Here is a 15,711-nt window from a genome sequence, read left to right as displayed (position 1 = left end):
TCTCCCACCCCGCTGACACTGTGCTCCTCCGCGGACCACCGCCACCGTTAAAGGGGTGAGGAGATGGGCCCACAGCGCGGCCCGCAGCCCCGCCCGACTTCACCGCTGCGGGCGGCCGCGTTCTGCAGGGCCGCTTTAAGGCGGAAGGAGCCGTCGGGCGGGGCGGGGCGCACCGTGCATATATAAGGGAGCCCGAGGCGGGAGGTGGGGGTTCTTTTTTGCGCCGCCCTACTGCAGGCAGCGAGGTTCGGGTGGCGCTGGGTCGGGGCCGGTTGGGTGGGCTGTTATCGCTGTAGTTACTCCTGTAGCCCCGGTACAAACGGCGTGGGGTTGCCTTGCAGATGCCCGAAGAAGTGCAGCATGGAGAGGAGGAGGTGGAGACGTTCGCCTTCCAGGCGGAGATCGCGCAGCTCATGTCGCTCATCATCAACACGTTCTACTCCAACAAGGAGATCTTCCTGCGGGAGCTCATCTCCAACGCCTCCGACGTGAGCCCCGGCCGCGGGAGGGTCTTCCTCTGCTGGGGGGCGGGGGAGCTGGGGCAGCCCTGAGGGGCTCAGCAGTGGGGTGAGGCACGTGGTGCTTGGCGGCGGCTGTCCGGTAGGGGGCGGCAGCGAGCGGCACGCGTTCTCTCTTGAAGGCGCTGGACAAGATCCGCTACGAGAGCCTGACCGAGCCCTCCAAGCTGGACAGCGGGAAGGACCTCAAGATCGACATCGTCCCCAACCCGCGGGACCGCACGCTCACCCTGCTGGACACTGGTATCGGGATGACCAAAGCCGACCTCATCAACAACCTGGGCACCATTGCCAAATCGGGTACCAAAGCCTTCATGGAGGCCTTGCAGGTGGGTTGCTTTCGGCTGTGTGGGATCTCTGGCCCCGCTGCCTTCCTTGCTGCGGGAGCTGCCGGCCTACCCGAGCGTGTTTCCACATCTCCAGTAGCGGGGAGGTGCTGAGAGTAGAGCTGGCTGCCTGTTGTGCCTTTATCTGTGTGTGTGCTGACACAGCTCTCTGCTGATTGAAGCTGTTGCAAACGCTTCCTGTGTCCTTTCTCTCCCTCTGCCCTCACAGGCAGGCGCAGACATCTCCATGATTGGGCAGTTTGGTGTGGGTTTCTACTCTGCCTACCTGGTGGCCGAGAAGGTGGTGGTCATTACCAAGCATAACGACGATGAGCAGTATGCTTGGGAGTCGTCAGCTGGGGGATCCTTCACTGTCCGGACTGACCATGGTACGTATGGCACAAAACCAGGTGTATCTCTGCTGGATGGGCAGTCCTTTTAATCCTTTTTAACGTTATGTTATCAAGTAGCAGTTATGTTTCCAAAACCGGTCCTGTTTATGCATTGCCCTTCTACACCACACCCTGAAACCCACAGCTTTGTCATCTCACACAATAGGTGAGCCCATTGGACGGGGCACCAAAGTGATCCTGTATCTGAAGGAGGACCAGACAGAGTATTTGGAGGAGAGGCGTGTCAAGGAGGTGGTGAAGAAGCATTCCCAATTCATTGGCTACCCCATCACACTTTATGTATGTGAGAGAAGTACTGTGGGGACCCCTGGGAAAGTGGGAGGGAGGGATGAGAAGTTCTGGAAGGAAGATATGGGAGAAGGACAGCTACCATCTTCCGTGTCCAGAGGAAATGAGGGATTGGAGGCAAACGTGATTAATATCCAGACATGTATTTAATCTTTGATCTGTACAGCTGAATGCCATCTGAATTAGCCATGGAAGGCGGAGGGTTTTGTGCCTGCTGTCTTCTCAGACACGGTGCTTTATTACATAAACACTGCAAGGATTTGTAGGATTGACTGGGGAAAGGCCCTATTTCCAGCCATTGTATGTATTGGACAGTGATCTACACCCAAGAGGATGCCTGTTTTGCTTGTCCAGAGAAGAAAGATTTTCCGGTAGCGGTTGCTTGGAGCTAAAACTGGGTTTATGACCCTGATTCTTGTCCTTTCTTCCACAGGTGGAGAAGGAGCGTGAGAAAGAGATTAGTGATGATGAAACAGAGGAGGAGAAAGCTGAGAAAGAGGAAGAGTCTAAGGATGAGGATAAACCAAAAATTGAGGATGTGGGCTCTGATGAGGAGGAGGAGGAGGAGGGAGATAAAGGCAAGAAGAAAAAGACCAAGAAAATTAAGGAGAAATATATTGACCAGGAGGAGCTGAACAAGACCAAACCTATTTGGACCCGCAACCCTGATGACATCACCCAGGAGGAGTATGGCGAGTTCTACAAAAGCCTCACCAATGACTGGGAAGACCACCTGGCGGTCAAGGTGGGTCCTGGGCCACTCTGGCTTCCTGGAGGGACAGAGGGCCCCTTTCTAGTTTGTACCCAAAGCCACCATTTTGGTACAAATCTGAAGGTTCCTGGGCCACTTGATGCTGCAGCCTCTACTGATTTTTGTGCAGGTGGAGGGGTGGGCAGTGGCAGCCTAGAAACTTGAACGGGAGAATATTGAGCCTCAGAGAACTATGATTTCTCTGTCCAGACCTACTGGATGCCAGAGAAGCCTGGACATGCTGGGGGTAGCAGTGGGGCTGAAGAGGGGAAATTGCTGGCTGTATTGCAGGAGACCATGCTGTGTCCCTCTGCTAGCCCTAGTGCTGAGGAGCAGCAGTTCAGCCTGCCCGATGTAGGTGCTTGCAGCAAAGCGTAGAAGGGACAGACAATGGCATTTTCTCATTTCTGGCCCCACAGCACTTCTCTGTGGAAGGGCAGCTGGAGTTCAGGGCCCTGCTCTTCATTCCACGCCGTGCTCCTTTTGATCTCTTTGAGAACAAGAAGAAGAAGAACAATATTAAGCTGTATGTGAGGCGTGTCTTCATTATGGACAGCTGTGATGAGCTCATTCCTGAGTACCTGAGTAAGAGCCCCCCTGCCTCAGTTTCCCAGGTTTAGCTGGGACACCCCAAGCCTGGTTGTGGCTCCCAGTGCGAAGTGGCTGGCTGAGATGCCAACTGCAGTGGGCTGACAGCAGTCTTTGTCTTAACACTTCTGTTATAATGAAGTCCAGAGATCTTAATTTAATTTCTGTTTCCCTTACTTAGACTTCATCCGAGGTGTTGTGGACTCAGAAGACCTACCTTTGAACATATCTCGTGAAATGTTGCAGCAGAGCAAAATCCTCAAGGTGATCCGCAAAAACATTGTGAAAAAGTGCTTGGAGCTCTTCACTGAGTTGGCAGAGGACAAAGAGAACTACAAGAAATTTTATGAGGCTTTTTCCAAGAATCTGAAGGTGAGAGCTTGGACATAGTGCACTGGGAGTAGGGAGGGACCTGAGACCCACCTGCCTTAGGAACAGGCTTGTTCCAGCATCGCATCTTCTCTGTGAGGGTGTTGGGGTAGAGGTGGGCCTCAGAAGTGCCTCAGAGAGCTTCAGTGGGCAGCTGGACTCTTATTGTTAGGAGATAGTTGTGTCTTAGGGATAGCCAAGTGTATATAAGTTCCATTCTGGAGACCACATGCATGCTTTCTGCCCCCAGCTGGGCATCCATGAGGACTCGACGAACCGAAAGCGCCTTTCAGAGCTGCTGCGCTACCACACATCTCAGTCAGGTGATGAGATGACTTCACTTTCAGAGTATGTGTCCCGTATGAAGGAGTCACAGAAGAGTATCTACTACATCACAGGTGAGCCAGATCTCTGCTGATGAAGCAGGTTATCTATCTACCAGCTTTAAATTCTTCCAGGAAAATCTTTGCTGTCTTCAGCAGGCCCTCTCTGCTGAAAGACAGACCATCTCTGGGTGCTGGGGCAAGGTTATCAAGCCCAGAGCCCTAGCTGCAGCCAACTTTACATCAGGGGCTCTGAGAGACTGGTATTTTCTATCACACTGTAAGCAGCTCCTAAATCTTGGTGACATCTTTCTTCTAAACCCATAAACACAGGGGAGAGCAAGGAACAAGTTGCCAACTCAGCCTTTGTGGAGCGTGTGAGGAAGCGTGGCTTTGAGGTGGTGTACATGACGGAGCCTATTGATGAATACTGCGTGCAGCAGCTCAAGGAGTTTGATGGGAAAACCCTAGTGTCAGTTACTAAGGAGGGGTTGGAGCTACCTGAGGATGAGGAGGAGAAAAAGAAGATGGAGGAGAGCAAGGCCAAGTTTGAGACCCTCTGCAAACTCATGAAGGAAATCCTGGACAAGAAGGTGGAGAAGGTGAGATGGTTGAGGAGCTCAGCCCAGGGTTGTATCCTGTGCTGGTGGGAGGAGGGCTGGGCCCCTCCGTGATGCAGACAAGGGTCCCAGCTCAATGCATGCCTCTGATCTCCCTCATCTCCTGCAGAGGAGCCGCTAAAGGAGACTGAAGGTACCAGCATGCACTGCACCATCTTGCTCTAAGCAGCCAGGCTGCAGGCGAGGGGCACTGACCCAAATACGTGCATTGATGGGAGACGGTAAGTGTGGGAAACGTAGTGGGTACAGAAGGTGCTGGCTGAGCTGTCCAAACTGTTCTGTCGAGCAATTTTGGAGCTGTTTTGAAGGATCACTGTTTGCTTTGGGCTGTCCTCAGGTGAACATGTGGGATGATTACATGGGGTGTTGTGTATTGGGGCTGGGTCTGTTCTTGGGTACACAGGGAGCCTTGCTCTGCTAACTCTTGGCTACCTTGTCAGGTAACTATCTCAAACCGGTTGGTCTCATCTCCCTGCTGCATTGTCACCAGCACATACGGTTGGACGGCAAACATGGAGCGCATCATGAAGGCTCAGGCACTGCGGGACAACTCTACCATGGGTTATATGATGGCCAAGAAGCACCTGGAAATCAACCCTGACCACCCAATTGTGGAAACGCTCCGCCAGAAGGCTGATGCTGACAAGAATGACAAAGCTGTCAAAGACCTGGTGGTCCTACTATTTGAGACTGCTCTGCTGTCCTCTGGCTTCTCCCTGGAAGATCCTCAGACCCATTCCAATCGCATCTACAGGATGATCAAACTGGGGCTTGGTACGTGTCCATGCAGCTTCCGGAGAAGGTTCTGGGCAAGGCTAGCTCCCCTTATATAAATGGGATTTTCTTAACCTGCTGTGAAATCACCTGCCCAAGCCTCTGTGGAAGTGCAGATCCATGTTCCCTTCTCACCTTTGCTCCTAGCTTGACATTGTGTAGGTGCCCAAGGTGTCTGTGCTGGAGTTTCCTACAGAAGTTATTAGGAAGGAATGACATGCCTTGGCAGAAGCAGGCAGCCTAGCTTCCTGTGGCCTGTGCAGCAAAAGCAATGTGTAGTTGAGACATGAGAGGAGTGAGCAGTGCTGCTGTGATACACGAAGTAGCTGGGTGCGTAAGGAGGCTGGGGGCAAGTGGAAATCTCAAGCAAGGTTGTCCTGGCCTCATGGCCACCACCAGGCTGCACAGGTGACATCACTGAGGTTCTTGCAGTAAATGTCAAAAGTCTGCCACGGGAAAGAGGGCTCAGCCCATGTGTTCAAAGAGCTTGCTTACATTCAGGTTTGTCTCAAACTGTCTTTTTAGGCATAAATGTAAATCAGGAAGTGCTGTGGCTTGACATAATTCCTGGGTGCTATTGCTTGGGCTCCTGATGAGCCAGCCTTTGTTGTGGGACTGTGGGACTCAGATGTCCCTTGGAGGCTTCATCTCTTCTTTCCCTTTTCTCTCTTAGGTATTGATGAAGATGAGGTGATTGCAGAAGAGTCCAATACAGCTCCTCCTGATGAAGTCCCACCTCTGGAGGGAGATGAAGACACATCCCGCATGGAAGAGGTGGACTAAAGAAGGAAATCTCTTCCATCTCCTGCCAGACTTCTGTCCAATCTCATGTCTGTTTAGAAAAGGGGTCTCTGGTCCCACCGGCTGCTGGCTCCTTGATGGTGTCTTCTGGAATTTTTTTTTGTAGTGGGGAATGGAGACAGGATTCCCTGTTTGTCAGTAATGAGCAAGTCAGGCAGCCCTGGGCATGTCTGTTGTGTGTATTTCTACTTGTGTAAGATCATCTAATGGGGAATGGAGGTGTGGAGGGGTCAGTCTTCCTCTTTCTCACACCCCATGGGATCTTCCATGCTCAGCTGAGGTGAAGAGTCCTTTCTCTCCAGCCCCCCCAGAGTAGGATTGTATTTTGGTTGGCTTGGTTATTTTTCATTGATTTTCCTGATGTTTTGTTCTACTGGAATTAAAGTGTCAAAAGATCAAGGTTTACATAAAAGGTTCTATTGTGTTTCATGCCCAGAAAGAGGAAGGTGAGGATGCTCAATTCCATAGGTTTGAGCCCTAGAAGGGAAGTTATCTAGAGACCAGCTGGTGCTGTGCTGAGAGGGCTGACAGGCCTGTTTTGCCTGTGGGCACAGTTCCTTGTATTGGAGGGCTGCTGGGACTCTTATCCCCTGCCATGTATGAGCAGGGGGTTATATGAACCTGGGGTAGCACTTATGGGAGACAGAATGCAGGAGACAGGTTCTTGTTCTGGCTGCACCACTCCCTATCCCTGCCTCCAGGGGACAAGGTGAGGGGGGGGATTACTGGCTCAGAGGAGAACTTAGGAGCCTGCCTTGAAGAAACTGTCTTTTGACTTGCATCAAGCTGTGGCCTTGGCTCCCTTTCTCTTCTGAGTGTCAGCTGCACGTGCTGAGAGGGCTGCAGCACAGCCAGAGCTTTCTCCAGAAGTTGGGGGAGAGATAGGTGGCCTGCCTTCAACGCTCTTGGCCTCTGTAGTTAATAAAGCCACCGCCACAGGTTCAAACTGTTGCACTCTTTCTGAACTGCCATGTGAATGCAGGGTCTGCTCTGACTAGACTTGAGTTGTGCTTTAGCTCATCTCTGCTACTTCCCTGTTTTGGCACCACAGAGAGGGTAGGTGAGAAAGGACCTGCTGGGCAGGAGAGGTGCTCCCCAGCTCTCTGCCTACAGCCCTGCATGACCTGCAGCTGGTGCAGAAACCTTTTCAAGCTGTGCTAACAGCTTTTCAGCTGAATGAGCTAACAGGACATGAGTGCGTGTTGCTGCTGGCTGGTGTAATCAGAGCATCTCTCTGTCTCTGGGCTGGAGCAGTGACAGGAGCCATCTGCTCGTTCCCTTGCAGCAGAATTGAGATGGGGGTGGGGGGAGAGTAACTGCTGGGGACTTCAGCTGCCTCTGTTCAGCTCTTATGTCAAACTGCTTTTGCCGGTTTTGTTCCAGACTTCATTTCTCCTCCTCCATCCAGTCTGCTGTTTTAAGGCTTCTGCAGCCCTTTGGGTTTAACCTGTTTCTTGGATGACTGAGAGGCCTGGGGCATCATCTGAGCCATCTGCTCTTTGTATCAAACTTATTAAAGCTGTAGGGTTTGTCACCCTCTGCCACATTGGCCTCTGGGGTTGGGAAGGGGAAAGTGACATCAAGTCATACTTGACTGCATGCCAGCAGCCACAGGCACAAAATGGGAGTGGACATTTTAGCCAGCGTCCATCTTGAAAAGGGAAGTAGGATGTAGAGACAGCTCTGGTGGGAGCTGGAGTCACGCCTGCACACCAAGGCACTGCAGGTCACAGTACTGCAATGGTAGGTACAGAAGCTGAAGGAGACAAGCAGAAGGGGAGTGGAACCAGAAGGAAGCAGAGGTGTAAATGGAAGATGAAGTGGAAGCACAAGCAAAGTGAAGTGGAAAGAAGTGGAAGTGACAGTGAAAGAAATCAGAAATGGAAGGGCAGAATGTTGTGAGGGTGGAAGGTGTCTGCTACGAGGACAGAAAGAAGCAGAAGTGGAAGCGGAACCAGAAGTTGAAGTGGAACCAGAAGTTTAAGCAGAAGGAATCAGAAGCAAAACAAGGCAGAACTATAAGCTACAGTGTAACCGGAAGGGAAATGAAGCAGAAGGAAATGGAAGCAGAAGCGGATTGAAATAAAAGTGTCACAGGAAGCAGAAGTGGAAAGGAGCAGAATGAGGAGGAACTCAAATCGGAAGCGTAACCAGAAGTAGAAAGAGTTGACACAAAAGTAGAGGGAGGAAACAGAAGCTGAAGTGGAAGTGGAATGAAGCAGAACTGGGAGAAGTGGAAAGAAGCAGAAGGGCAGAAGGCAGCTGGATGTGGAAGTTGAGGTGGAATTGTAACAGGAAGAGGAAGCAGGAGCAGAATGAAGTGGAAAGCTGCTACAAGGGCAGAAGACATTGAAATAAAATGAAGAGAAAGAGGAAGGGGAAGCACAGCGGGGCAAAATGTAACCAGCATATGCATAAAATGGAGTGGGTGTTTCAGCCAGCATCCATCATGAAAAGGGAAAGGGGAGGTAGAGAATAGCTGGGCCCTGTTTCAAGCCCTACTGGGAGCTGGATTCATGGCTGCACACTGTGGGGCACAGTGCTGCAATGGTGCTGCTTGGGTGCAAGCCAGCAGGGTACAGCTAGAGCTGTGCTAGCCAACTCTTTCAGAGTAATTGTCTTTCTGAGACAGGAGAAAGGAGACAGGATTTCTCTCAGGATAGGGAACTTTTGCCAAGTGAGCTCAACATTGATTCTTTTCAACTTAAAGCATTTTCCTTGTTTGTTTTCCTCCATTATCATTTAAGTGAGAAAACGGGTTCCTGTTCTGCAGTGTGGCAGAAAGAAACTTTACCATTCCTTCCCTTTTCATCCCCTTTTCCCTCCCCCCAAAAAAATCTTACCCAAAAAACCCAAACGTTCTCAGTCTGGCAGCAGACCGTGAGGCAGATACTTGGGGGAATCTGAATTGGTAAACAAAGAGTGGATGCAAGGGGAAGGATGCAGGGCTTGTGAAGTTGTGTAATATAGGCACTTTCAAGATTTTGAAAGTAGTAAAGGAGCTTGGATGAAACTGCTAGAGCCAAATTCAGTGCTGTGCTCGGCAGATGCTGTTGTCCTTGCGGGCTGTTAATGTGCCTAATCAGTCTCTCCTGTAACCCTCACCTGATTCTCCTGTTTCTCTAGCTGCAGGGCAAGGTTCTGTGGTTGGCTCCAGACCTTGCTAGGCCCAGAGAGCACGAGCATAGAGTGAAGGTTTATTTCAACCCTCAGTTGTGCACCAGGGGTCTATACAGGACTTGTGGAGCTGCTGTTGGTGCAAATGCACCCCATGAAGGCCTCACTACAGCAATGGGGCTCTGGCTCCCATTTACATAATCTCTATCCATCTACTCTATTTGCAGCTATACCCACCTGGCTCCAGGGTTCCCTGCGTGGTCCCCAATCCTTATCAGGATTAAGCTGGTACAGAGTTGCAGGTCTTGATGCACTCACCAGCACAAGCAGAGGTCGGAGCATGGCTATGTTTTCCAAGCCGAGTGCGTGCAGGGATCATGCCTGGAGGGACCACGGGGCTTTGGAGCTGTATTTCCAAATACCCATATTTGGAAAGGAGAGATAGCGTAGCAAAGTTTTCTAGGGAGATTAGGGAACAGCTTGGGGCATTAGTCTCTTCTCTCCAGCTATGAGTGGGAGAGAAGATACAGGGGGAAAGAAAACAAACAAAAAACCCATTTACCCCTGGAGTACTATATGCAGCATATTTTTAATTTAATAAAATAAAAAGAAAAAAGTTGCTTTTCAAAAGTACCAAAACTGCTGACTTGTCAGTCAGGCTATGATGGGGAGAAAAGGGTTAATGGGTACAACCCAGGCTTGGGGAAGAGCAGTGGGAGCAGCCTCCAACTGCCACATCCCCTGTTGCTTGGGGGCAGGCACCTGCTCCTCCATCCTCTGCTGCCTGTGGAGAGGGGATGAGCCATGACAGAGGGCTCTGTCCCCTCCTGCAGACCTCCAGGCACTGTGGGGCTCTGATTAGGCCCCAAGAAAGGTGGGGCTGATACTTCCAGTTGGCAGGGAAAAAAAAAAAAGTGGGTGTTTGTGCTTCTCTGAATGGCAGCTACGGAGTCCAGAAACTGTGGCACCCTGAGGTGATGCTGGGGATTCTGGGCACTGTAGCCTTTGACCTGTAATAGTAGCGGATGTAAATGAAAAGCAACCTAGAATAACTCAGCAAGCCTTGGGAAATGCATCAGCCAGCCTCTGTCTCTGCATAAAAATCAGCCTGGTCTAGGAAGAGCAAAGAAAATTGACTTAGAGCTGGGGTGAGGGACTGACAAACCAAACTGGGATTCCAGCATGCCCTCCCAGAGCAGATCCCAGGCCTGCGGTCAGACAGGTCCTCTCTGAGCGGTGCCTGTCCTACCTGGAGCACCTCCTGGGAAGAAAGCCTGAGGCTGGAGTGACTGACTGGGAGTTTCTGTCCTACTTCCCCCAGGCTCAGTTCAGAACTTTGCCTCATACAGAGGCATTTCAAAGACAGAGCTAGTGTTTTTCCTGCCCCCTCCTCCTGCTGAGCTCTGTAGTAGCAACAGACATGGAGGTGCGTAAGCTGGAGGCAAGATGTTGCCACAGAAAAGAGCTCTCTTGTTCAATCAATGGCCTTAGAGAGAAACCATGACACAGGGGGGCAGGAGCACCAGCAGCCCCACGCTGGTTTGCCCCTGCAGCCGCAGGCCCCTAGGTCTGTGTCTTGGCTGGAAGTCTCTGACCTATTAAGGCAAATAGGAAGGTTTGGAGCTGTGGCAGCCCAGAGCATTCCCTGGGCTTGTTGCAGCCCCTTCCCCAGGAAAAGCAGGTGGAAAAGTGAGTCACTCGTCCAGCCTAACGATACCCCACCTGGCTCCTCAGTGGGTTCTGACAGATCAAGCAAGCGCCCCCCAGCAGAGGCAGGACAGCAGGCACCGCTCAGAGACCCTGGCCTCAGCTCCTTAGACCTTTTGGACAGGGGTCTCCCCTGGCGGTAGTTTCTTGCTGCGCTTCTTCATGCGGCTGCGGGCATAGACGCGGAGGAAGAGTGCCATAAAAACGACAGCTACGCCCAGCCCACCCACAACAGTGACAGTGTGCCCGTAAATGAGGCAGGAGAGGAGAATGGCAAAGGCCTGGCGGAGAGTCATGATGATAGTGAAGACGGCTGCCCCAAACTGGTTGATGGTGTAGAAGATGAAGAGCTGGCCGCAGGCAGAGCACACTGACAGCAGCACTGCGTGGGCCATGAACTCTGAGTGACGAGCCATGAAGTGTACTGATTCTAGCAAAGCACCCTGCTCCAAGAGCGAGCCCACTGTGAAAAGGCAGGAGAAGACATTGACACCGAACATCATCTGTACAGGAGACATCTTGTAGGTGAAGAGGGCATCCTGCCAGTTGGATGTGAAGCTGTCGAAGACGATGTAGCCAGCCAGGAGGACTACACCAGAGAAAGTGGTGACAGTGGACACGTGTCTGTTGGGAGCACTGGAGAGCAGGAACATGCTGACCCCCACAGAGATGAGGGCAGCTGTCAGGTACTCCCAGTACTCGTAACTCTTGTGTGACACCAGTTTACCCATCATCATTACAGGGATCACTTTGGAAGCCTTGGCCAGCACTTGAGTGGGGAAGCTGATGTATTTGAGTGCCTCGTACTGGCACCAGCTGCTGAGGATGTTGGAGAGGGAGGCGAAGGAGTACTTGTACATAGCAGCCCCATGGCGCGGCTGCTTGGTCAAGGCGCAGTACAGACCAGCCACGGTGAAGGCCAGGATGCGGTTCATAAACACTAGGAACTGGGAGTCCTTGAACTTCTCCCCAGGGTCCGTCTCAGTAGCACCGTATGTTCTTGTCATCACACGCTCCTGGAGAACACCCCAGGTGAGGTAGGAGGCCTGCAAAGCAGGGGGAGCACAGGGAATTAGGATCCACACCAAGAGCTACAAGCAACCATTGGAAGAATAGACCCCAGGAGATCCTTGTCTGCCCTGTCATTGCCTCATCCTCTTCATAGCAGTGCTTTCCTGACACACCAGGAGATGGGACTGCTTCTGTTGCAACCAACCTGCAGGAGCCCACCGTACCTTGTGGTTACATTTAGGAACAACTAGAGCCAAACAAAATCAGCCCTGCTCAAGTACAGCCTCTACAAGGAAAGAGAAGCCCACAAAGCAACACCTCAGTATAGAGAAAACACTTGTTTTAAACTGCCTGTTGAACCAGATGGACAGGATCAGAGAACATTACTGATGTATAGCTCTGGCTTTGGTGCCAGCTCCCTGCAGCAGGTCCTGGCAGCTTTCCCAATGGCCTCTCTGTTGGTTCTCACTTCCAGCTCTACAGACCAAGTTTTACCACCCAAATCAATTCTAGTTTCTAGCAGACAAAATTGTTCTCCAGGGATAATCACTGCTCTGGCTGTCACCTCCACTACTTACGCAGCCCTGGTGCTACAGCACTGAGCCTTTGACAAAAATAACATGGACTTTTCTTTTCCAAGTAACTAAGGCAGAGAGATGAAATGGTGGTGTCTGAAAGTTTGAATGTGCTGGGACAGTTGGCCAGAGTGTGAGCGTCTTCTATTGGCTGCAAGATTTGTGAGTTTCATATAATAATTAATTTTAGTCCTCAAAGAACCAAAAAGCTATCTTTCCTAATGATGATTAGATTGTAGCTGAGACTCAAGGAAACTAAAATTAAAAGATCCTCTATTTTTGTAGCTGAATTCAGTACTTCCTTGGTATCCAGATCAATCTATCAAGGGCAGAACCCTTCAGCTCCAGAAAGTGACCCAGAAGAGAGTCTGTGTGTTAACTACCTGCTCCTCTGATGGGAGCTGGAACAAGAGCAGCCCTGACAATCTGTCTCAATCGCAGAATTCTCCCTGTCCGTGGCTGCAGGGGACTGCATTTGGATAGATGAGAGAGGTGACAATCCAGATGACACCAGAATGGTCCCTCAGAGGTTACAGCAACCCTGGTGGATTATCCTGATGGAGGGGCAGTGTCCCAGCCTCCAACCCTGCCCTATCAAGTAAAGCACTGCATCTTCAAGGAACTGGCAGTACAAACTCATTTTCCAGTCCCTCCACCCTGAGTGGGACGGCCATGCACACATGCGTAGGGCCCCTACCTGTAGACCAGCAGCACAGAAGAGCAGCTTCAAGATCTGTCGGGCTGTAGAGGACTCTGTAGGCTCTACTCGGGGTGGCAGGGAGCCATCCTCTGTATGTACAGTCTTCACCTCAGAGCCGAACACACATGATTTGATGACAGGAAAGCAAATGCCTCGGCCTGAAGGGATAAGAGAACGCAGACACAGAATTAACCACAGCCTGGGTACCACAAGCCACACCAGCTTGAGAGGTGTAGGCTCCTTCCTTACTAACCTTCTCTGTGACTAACAGTCAGTTCATTACACTACACGCATTACCAGATGGAGACTGGAGCCTTTAGCAGACAAATTCTCGTATTAGTTATGCAGCCATGGATTGGGCTGACTCAGGCAGACTCCGAATTGTTCAGAACAAACTTCCATATCTACTGGTATGGGAGTCTGGGAGAGATTTGTTTCAGGATAGCTCCTAGGGATGGAGGTTTATGCCCAGCTCAGCGCTGGTCCAACAAAGCACAGCAAGAGAACCATTTGTCAGCACTGAGGCAGATATTGGAGGAAAGCTGTTGCCTGCCCTTACCTGTCTCCAGGTAATTCCTTCTCTTGAAGTACTGGATGAGGAGGAATCCTGGTATTACAATACTTGCGTAGCCAGCAGCATTAATAAAGAAACGGAAGAGCCAGAAGTCCCCCCAGGAGTCCTGCAAGGCAGGGGGCATTTCTTCACCAGTAGCCATGATGGGTAGAGCAGCCAGTACGAGGGGAACACAAAATCTGCAGAGAGACAAAGAGGCAGACGGTAGGCAACCAGCACACAGCCTGCCTGCTCCCCTACCCTACCTGCACCACCCACCTCCCAAATTGCTCCTGACCAGCAGGCAGCACCCAGATCCCACCCCAGCAATGACAGCAGTTATCACAGAATACAGAGCAGGAAAGGTCCTCTGGAGTTTATATTTGCATCTGTTAACAGTGTTTGCTCTGGCTTAGGAACACACGGACTTAAAAGCTTGGGCTTCCAGGATTGGAGAGGATGTTTGAATGCTGTTGTAAAGGGCTGGTTTTGACAACGCCTTTGTTCCAAATGCAAGGAGCACCTTGCACCTCACCTCTTCAGGTTAAACTTTAGCACAGCTAAATGCAGATTTCTTTCTTCTGAGTGGAAAAAATAAAAGGTCATCAAATGGAAAGAGACTCCGACCTAGCAGCTCATGTTACAAGCCTGCAGCCAGAGCAGCCTTTCTTTCAGAACAAGCACTTCCCCTCCAACTACACCGGGTGAACAGAGGAGAGCCAGGGGGGCATGTGGCTGCCAGGCTTGCCCATCTCCCTGCTGGGGCAGCGCTCCAGGGCATTCCCTGCAGCTCTGAGGAAATTACCAGGGCTCACCCACTTGACAAGGCACAGCCAGAGAGCAAGGTTGGGAAGGAACCTTCTTATCAGCTGGCTGGTTGGGTTTTTACCAGTGATATCTGCAAAGGCATCTGAAGTTCTTCAGCATTACTCCTGAGGGATGATCTGATCAGCTTTATGACAGCTGTAATGCACCTGTACTTCTTCCCACTGTCCCCTTCATTACACAAGCAAACCCAGGCTAGCGGACCACACGAAGAACAAGAGCAGCAGATACACAACAAGGAGGAAGTTGGCATAGACTTCTGCACCCAAGGACACTGGCATCCTCCTCTCCTGCAGCAGCCTGCTCCAAGGTCAAAGCAGCTCTCTGCAGCAGGGGAGGAAGTATCTTTGATCCATGCTCCATTCTTGCCTCAGTCTCCCCTGCAGAAAACGTCTCACAGGGGCCAGTGATGGTGCTGTAAGGCTGGGTACATAAACATGCACCAGATGAAGCTCTGGGTTTCTGTGATGAAAAGGGCCAGAGAAGATGCTAGCTCCTCCTGCAAAAAATGAGTGATTCATAGGAATTTAGGCCCTGTGTACCTTCCCTCAGTGTCAGAGACCACAGCTGTGGTCTCCAGTATTCATGAATCGCAGAATCTTGTACTAACAAAGCTAGGGTTGTAAAGGCAAAAAAGTCCCCTGCCATTTTATGAGCAACAAGCTCTCCCTTCCCACTGTCCTCCTGTGCCCTGGGAAAGGGCTCAGGGGCTTTTCTAAACTTCAGTTGCTGCAGACAGGCCTCAGAGTCCAACAATTTGACATAAGCCAAGGCTGAGCTTCACCCTCCTGTGACTTACAGGACCCAAAAATTCCCATCCTGGGTAGAAGTCAAACAGCTGGGAGCAGGTTTTTGTGCCTGCTTCCTATTCCTCTGCTCTCTCTTCATTAAAAAACAGAAAGTCTGACACCTCTGCCTCTATCCTCCTCTCTTTCAGACCTCTCTCCTGCTGAGAGGCACTGCAGGCTGCTCTGCAGGCTGCACGGGTGCTGGAGGATGTAAGGAAAAGAGCTCAGCAGTAGCACTGGGGGCTGAATGCTGCCCACGTGCTCCAGGTTTGCATGAGGTAATCCTGGCTGATCGCAGCAGCTCTCTTGCCAAGGAGAGGGCACAGAAAAGCTTTTTGCTTTTGCTTAAGTCTGATACAAACTGCAAAGTCGGTTGCTACATTCACAGCCATGTGTCCCATCAACTTGACAGAGACCAAAAGCCAGCCACCCCTATTCAGGACTGTTCCCCCTCACCCCCAGCACTGGAGCAGCTCCACTCTCCCATAAGAGGATACAGCGGGACAATGGCTCTCTATGTGCACACCAGCAGTTCCCAGACGCAGATTCAGGGCCGCCGGCTCCGCTCTCCCCGCCGAGACTCGGAGGGAACAGGGCCGCCAGTGTTACAGGTGGGAGGGGGCCGTGCGGGCGGCAGGCCGAGCGGTGAAAGGCGCCTCAGAGC

The 15,711-nt window shown here is 51.4% G+C and overlaps 2 protein-coding genes across 3 annotated transcripts in view; one reads left to right on the top strand and one right to left on the bottom strand.

Moving 5' to 3' along the window:
* Positions 1-203: 203 nt before the first annotated feature.
* Positions 204-6,183, top strand: HSP90AB1 (heat shock protein 90 alpha family class B member 1). 2 transcript variants are annotated; one of them, XR_792494.3, is made up of 12 exons: positions 204-245; positions 342-488; positions 641-847; positions 1,074-1,233; positions 1,403-1,536; positions 1,979-2,290; positions 2,716-2,881; positions 3,066-3,256; positions 3,504-3,651; positions 3,910-4,178; positions 4,306-4,417; positions 4,637-4,729. XR_792494.3 is itself a non-coding variant. In XM_003203925.3 (12 exons), the coding sequence occupies exons 2-12, from the start codon at positions 342-344 to the stop codon at positions 5,751-5,753; spliced, it is 2,178 nt and encodes a 725-aa protein (XP_003203973.1). In that variant the 5' UTR covers positions 204-245; the 3' UTR covers positions 5,754-6,183. The 2 variants fall into 2 exon arrangements, 1 of the variants encoding a protein (XP_003203973.1); XM_003203925.3 differs by lacking the exon at positions 4,306-4,417 and adding an exon at positions 5,644-6,183 and having other exon boundaries at positions 4,637-4,970.
* Positions 6,184-9,458: 3,275 nt separating this feature from the next.
* Positions 9,459-15,711, bottom strand: part of SLC35B2 (solute carrier family 35 member B2) — an 8,678-nt gene continuing 2,425 nt past the window's right edge. Inside the window, exons 2-5 of the mRNA XM_031552184.1 lie at positions 15,504-15,650; positions 13,441-13,634; positions 12,879-13,039; positions 9,459-11,641 (exon numbers count right to left, since the gene is read on the bottom strand). Of these exons, the coding sequence (XP_031408044.1) occupies positions 10,703-11,641; positions 12,879-13,039; positions 13,441-13,634; positions 15,504-15,650 (1,441 nt within the window). The 3' untranslated portion in view covers positions 9,459-10,702. The remainder of the gene's footprint in view (positions 11,642-12,878; positions 13,040-13,440; positions 13,635-15,503; positions 15,651-15,711) is intronic.

This window comes from Meleagris gallopavo, chromosome 2 (genome assembly GCF_000146605.3).
Source record: "Meleagris gallopavo isolate NT-WF06-2002-E0010 breed Aviagen turkey brand Nicholas breeding stock chromosome 2, Turkey_5.1, whole genome shotgun sequence".
NCBI lineage: Eukaryota > Metazoa > Chordata > Aves > Galliformes > Phasianidae > Meleagris > Meleagris gallopavo.
This window is presented reverse-complemented; position numbering and strand designations above follow the sequence as displayed.

Bases quoted from the DNA above. Each gene is read 5' to 3' on its own strand.
- HSP90AB1 (XM_003203925.3), top strand. From the start codon at position 342: ATGCCCGAAGAAGTGCAGCATGGAGAGGAGGAGGTGGAGACGTTCGCC. The intron at 1,537-1,978 runs GTATGTGAGAGA...TTTCTTCCACAG, and splicing joins GCTACCCCATCACACTTTAT to GTGGAGAAGGAGCGTGAGAA. The intron at 4,971-5,643 runs GTACGTGTCCAT...TTTCTCTCTTAG, and splicing joins GATGATCAAACTGGGGCTTG to GTATTGATGAAGATGAGGTG.